Below are 6,126 nucleotides of genomic sequence, written 5' to 3' on the forward strand. Positions count from 1 at the left end.
GTAGGAAAATGTTTCTCGAGTTGTTGTACAGGGAGGTGAAATTTGGCCGACGACCCATCATCGTACATATTAACATACAATATGCTTGAAACTTGATGGATATGATAGGAAGGCGTAAGTCAGCTTGACAAGGCCCAGCCAGTACCCGAACAAAAGACGACGCTGTAAACGAGTCAAGTACACAAAACTTTGGTAGTCGGCAAAAACACAATAGAGTATGCAAGAACGAGATAGCTGGAGCGCAATGATATATCAGGGTCATTTTTACAACAGGATGGAAGAGAATTGCAAATTAATAAATTGTGAATTTACCAAACGACTACAATATTTGAACATATTCGTGTAGAAAGCTTTGACAATGTGTTTTGCGATAGTATCGTCGACTTCCCACAGAGTGCCAACAACAGTCTTGAACCCTGAAAACTGGAGGCCATGTGCAAGGTGAGTCGCTTCGTTGGGCGTCTTCTCGTCGCCGACGGCGGTATGACACGTCGACAAGATTTTCTCCCCCATGATATCGAGCAGCTTCATATGTTCGTCTCTCATAACAAGATGCGAATTGTAAGGTTGCACGTGGTCCTGCTTACCATGACAAGTTTTCTGCTGCAAAGCTTCGAGTGCGCCTACGCGTGTGGCTGCATCACCAGAAATAGTGGTGCGGCTGGCCGTCGTAGGGACGAGCTTATGGACAAGCTTGGGCTCGCTGTCAACAGCCAAGAACACCTTGCTTTTCCCTGCGCCTGGTTGACCTTGTCCGATCGCCATGAAGGATGGAGGCATGTGCTTTTTTATCAAGTGTCTAGATCTGATCAGAGCTGAAAGTGTCGGCGTGCAAGAGTAGATGTAGAGATCCTGAAGGCATGGCTCCTTGCCAGAACGATCTGCCTTTGTTTGAAAGGGGTGAGCTGCACGGAGAGGAATGAACGTGAAAGCTACAGTTGAACATAGCCAGATTCAAGAGTGGCGCTTGAGTTCAAGGACGTGCTCGAGTACGTTGACGATGGGGGCATAATCTCGTCCTACGTTATCCGCAAGAGTACCATTGAATCCGCCGTCGGCTCCGCTGGGTTCATCCAAGATGCGCGTTGTATTGCCCTGGTGAAGCGATACTTGGGGAATATTCAGATCTGTGAGAACAATGGATGGCAAAGGAACATGATGGGGCTCTCTTGACGTTGGGACAATGATGGGTACTTACTGGCAATGAGGGTGATGACCGGACCCTGACGTGCTGCCGCTTGCAGGTCTTCGTACGAAGTGGGAGTAGGAAACGCGAGAACACCCGAAGATCACGTATATCAGCTAAGGTATGTCAGATGATGAGACACTGATGGCTGATTTCCAGCGTCTCCGGGAGTCGAAATTGATAGATATTTAAATGCCAGCGGGAACGCGGTCGGGAGGGACTTGAAGATTCATTCCATCGACGACTGTACATAAAGTGCGAGGATCATGAAACAGATGCGAAGGTGATACGGAGGGACTCGCCTTCAAGTCTGATATACCGGCTTTTTGAGCTATCAGGCATGGTGGTGACACGGTGTACATGATGAGGATCAAGGAATGAGTGAGAGGTCTGAAAGACGGGGGTAAGGATATGAAGACTGTGAATGGAGTTCGGGTGAGGTTTCAAGTCAAGATGACAAATGGTTCATAATCCTCACAGCCACCTAGATACGACTTAACTGCGTCCAATTCTAATTATGTCTTCAAATAGGCTAAGCGTACAAAGTACCATTGATCCTCGGGACCTCCTTCGTGGATTGGCTTGGCATTTACCGGCACTTCTTGGTCGTACCAGTAAAGACTTCGAGTCCTACCTTGCACTGGCTGTGTCCGATCGGACCCCTCATCAGCGTGAACAGGAGTTCGTTCATCACAGTATGGCTCAGGTCGTTAAGGTCATTAACATCTTTTGATGAGCAACTATGAGATAGCCCAGGTATTGTCTATCACATTTATGATTGATCTAGATATTCGATTCATCAGCCGCGTCAAAGGCGCCGTAACGAAGCCCATTGCCGTGTGCTTCTTCCATCATTACTGCATAACACTGCTGCACCACCCACATCAACGTGACACAGTCTGAATTCTTTTTAGAATGTGTAACTACTCAATGTGTCAGTATTATCAACTATCTCACCAGACTCGGCCCCTGATAACGCGTGCTTTCCTTTCATTGGTCCGCCTATGGGCCATCACAACTCACTGAAAGGCTTGGAACGCTCTAGCGCTACTAGGTAAGTCATTGAGGAGTCCTCTCACAAGGTCTATACACACTTTTTACCGATCATTTGCAGGCATAAATTGTTGAACCTCCAGGATGCACAACCCCCCGCATGCACTTCTGCTTGCACAACGATTGTGTATTGAGCAGGTGCTCCCTCCCGCGCCCGTTTTGTGCAAGCGGGTTCTAAAAGTAATGCCTGCTCATCAGCACAGCAATTATGTCTGTCTTGTATTACAGCTTATTACCTGCTACAGCTTCCCGCAGCTCTCAAGTGGGAGTTCTCATGAACTAACAACATGTATGGCATGGATAGCCAAGATAAGAATTCTATATGGCGGTCTAGAACCGTTTCTTGGCGAGGAAATACCCAAGAGCACAATCTTTTCAGCACTTCCAAGTTTCGAGCGGCTATCAAAGACGCACTGATAAATTCACATAGGAAGTTCCTTCTTAAGTGCACTTCACCCCATTGATCAAAGTCGACTTTGCTCATGCGTGATACAAATAGTGAGTTCGATGGCTCATAATGATTTATGCTCACCATTTTCTCAGGAATTCGATTTTTCTTACTGCTGCTCCCATTTCTCAAAGGGGCATATGCCAGCAACTTCAATATTACCGATTGCTTTATCAATTTCAGAAATCATGCGAACGGGAGGCTCGATCCATCTGGATTGGTGAATGGCAATGGCGGAAATGTCCTATCGTCGGACATTATGAACGCAGTTGGATTCACGTATCATACGTGTCTCTCGCAGTGCAGCTCTGGAACACAGAGTCCCATCTGGGCAAACATGTCGCAACAGTTCGGCACCTGGTTATTACCTTACCTTGCACTCATTTCTCAGCTGCCTTTCGGTGCAAGACATAGAGTTGATAATCTTATGTCTGCCATCCTCACAGTCGGATCACTGGTTCTCGCTGGTTACTCGATGATTCTCATTATTCTCAACGCCAACTGGATCAGTCGTCAGTTCGAGAATCTATTCTTCCCTAACACTAAAGACGCTGTCCGTATCCTTATAAGCCTTCAACAAAGTCCGTTGAGAATAACAAATGAAGACTCGCTGCTGAGCTCTCTCGTTATTTTGCCACAGAATGATGATTGGTGGCCGACCATTGCCGATTTTCTCAACTACACTCATACCTGGTCCATCGCATCTGTGACATCCATTGCGTGGGTTGTCATCACCTACCTACTGACGGTCACCAGCTCGCTATCTGACATTCCCTCCGAGATCCATTCCAACAGCGGTCAAGCGACGGGATCAGTGTGGTTGTGGCTTATCCCAATTGTTATAGGTTGGCTGCAACTGTCCCCGAAGTGCGATTATGCACGAGTTAGAAAGGCCATAGAAAACGCGGATGCAATGGCATTTGTAACCACCAATCATGGAGTTGTTGTAAAGGCATCAGATCTTTCAGAAAGATGAGCAGTATCCATTGATACCAATACGGAAAGTCCTTCGTCTCCTGACGAAATGTTGACTCCGCCCGTCTATAACTATGCCAGGGCCATTTCATGGTCTCGGTCAGCGGAAGACGTCCTCAATGCTTTTTGAATAGCCTCCAACAACGCCAGAATACGCAGGCCGGTCATGATTGGTGCTACATGGACAAACGCGAATAGGAGGAACTTTATTGAACCCGGCAACAGGAGAGGCAATGCATCAGAAGTCGATGCTTACTGCAAACTTCCGCGATACGCGGTACGAAGCCCCTGGGCTACAGGGATGTTCTTTCGCATGTTCGTGGCCTCATTGCTGCCCCTAGCTTTGCAATGGGCAACAACTGTATCTGCGGTATTAGTTGTATATTTTACTCCGACTATGGTAAGTATCATCTTATATGCGGTCATAATTATCTGGTTGTTGATTAGCGGCACACGACAGGGCTTTGGTTGTAGATCTCTCGGTTACCTCATTTATGGCACACTTGCAACGATAGTATGGGCGATGCTCGTTATGTCGAGCACCTTGTCGCACTACGCATCCTCGTAACTCAGACAGACCCAATGGTTCTTTCTCATCCACCACTCTCAGTCTCGCGAAGGTACTATCAAACCTTTTGAGATGGGGAGGGAAATTGTTGGCAATCATCAATGCAATCTGGATAATTGTGGCAGGGATGCTGGAGTTTACAAGTACCTATGATAATTGCTACTGCAACTCAAGCGTGTTGGGGAGAGGGGCCCAAGATGCATATGACGTTGTCTTGTTCAATGGTGTAGACTTGGGTCAAACCAAAGCTGCTTGGTTCGGAGCGTTGGCTTTGGCTGGGTCTACCTCTTTAGGATTCATTTTTTATATCAGTTTATTAACCGATCTTGTACCTATATGAGGCCTCCGATGATAATATACCGCACTATACTTCCGGTTATTCCTTAGTTATATTATAATCACCCGCTCGGAGATCGCAAGAGCTGCTGCACAGACCTGCTATGACCCGTCGAAACCCCTTTCTTCATCTCTCTGTTGCTGTTCCGCCGCTGAACGCTTCCGTCGCCATCTCTTCCACACGCAATTTTGCTGCCGTGTATATATGCAACCACCATGGGGGCCATCAGTGAATTGATGAGTCCTCGATATTGTAGCCGTGGGAAGTATAGCACGATGTAATTCTGCTGCCGCCAAATATTAGCTTATATATTGCGAGCAATTTGAGTTGCACATATATACTCATGTATGCTTGTAAATCCAGCTTAACATGAATGATTTATAACAATCCTGGGACATTCCGCCTTTGCAGCCAATGAGTAGTGGTAGTATACCTGAGCCAATTGTTTTGAGCTTCGACATCTTACCTGATCTTGTTTTTTAATTACAATGTTATTTAAGGCCTTTTGATGGAAAGAGCCTCGGGCATTTGTTGACAAATATAAAATACCATTAGATTTAGTCACAAAGCTATGACATTCCTCCTTTTCAGATAATGAGGGGTGGTAGTAGACTTATCCCAATTATTTCGTGCATTGTCGTTTGGCCCTATTTATTTATCCCATTACAATGCTATTCAAGCCCTTCTCGTGAGAAGATACCTTTAGCGGACAACTTTTGAAACTGGCTGTACCGCTTCCAGCGGCCTCCACTTTCAATAAGACTACATTAAGTATTTTCAAAACAATGCTTTACATGTTTCTGATTGCTGCTTATTGCAAATGTGAAAGTACAGCGGCGCTCTACAAGGCATCAGCGGGATCAATTGTGCTACAGCGCTGGAAATATCCTAAGTCCAACATTTGTATATGTTTGTTCATGTGACGGTGCGCTCACAAAAGTTCAACTTGAACTTTTCTTCCCGCTCTCACTCGCTCTCACTCATCGCTACTCTCACTTGCCACTTTGGCCGACGATGATGGTGCGATGACAACGACGATGACCCGACAGCAACAACCCAACAACATCAACACGACGACAATGATATGACGACGACGACGACAATGACGACGACACGACGACGACGACACGACGACGACAATGACAATGACGACGACGACAATACGACGACGACAATGACGATATGACGACGACGACGCGACACGATGCGACGACAATGACGATATGACGACGACGACGCGACGCAATGCGACGACAACGACACGATGCGACGACAATGCGATGCGACGACGACGATGACGACGCGATGCGACGAGTGACGATGACACGACGACGACGCGACGACATGATGCGAGACGACGATGACGATGACACAACGACACAACGACAACGACACAACGATGATGACGATGGATACAACAATGACACAACAACAACAATACAACGACGACACAACAACATATCTCTCACTCGCCCTCATCTATAATAGATAGATAGATGTTCGCTGTTTATGTCAGATTTAAAATTTAATGGAATTTGCTTGATATCATTTAATTGAAT

General features: G+C 46.4%; 2 protein-coding genes across 2 annotated transcripts; one reads left to right on the top strand and one right to left on the bottom strand.

Annotated features, from left to right (window-relative positions):
- Window positions 1-264: 264 nt before the first annotated feature.
- Window positions 265-954, bottom strand: F5891DRAFT_953466 (uncharacterized protein; the record flags this gene model as incomplete). The annotated part of the gene is made up of 1 exon (XM_041375187.1): window positions 265-954. A coding segment is annotated over one exon (690 nt), but the record flags the coding sequence as incomplete, so codon positions are not given.
- Window positions 955-2,526: 1,572 nt separating this feature from the next.
- On the top strand, window positions 2,527-4,570 carry F5891DRAFT_1128891 (uncharacterized protein; the record flags this gene model as incomplete). The annotated part of the gene is made up of 6 exons (XM_041364330.1): window positions 2,527-2,684; window positions 2,871-3,554; window positions 3,693-3,761; window positions 3,813-4,062; window positions 4,123-4,226; window positions 4,273-4,570. 6 exons carry the CDS (start codon window positions 2,527-2,529, stop codon window positions 4,568-4,570), a joined length of 1,563 nt encoding a protein of 520 aa, XP_041225290.1.
- Between the last annotated feature and the right edge of the window lie 1,556 nt (window positions 4,571-6,126).

The sequence above is a fragment of the Suillus fuscotomentosus genome (assembly GCF_016647785.1).
Source record: "Suillus fuscotomentosus strain FC203 chromosome Unknown F5891scaffold_31, whole genome shotgun sequence".
In the NCBI taxonomy this organism is placed as follows: domain Eukaryota; kingdom Fungi; phylum Basidiomycota; class Agaricomycetes; order Boletales; family Suillaceae; genus Suillus; species Suillus fuscotomentosus.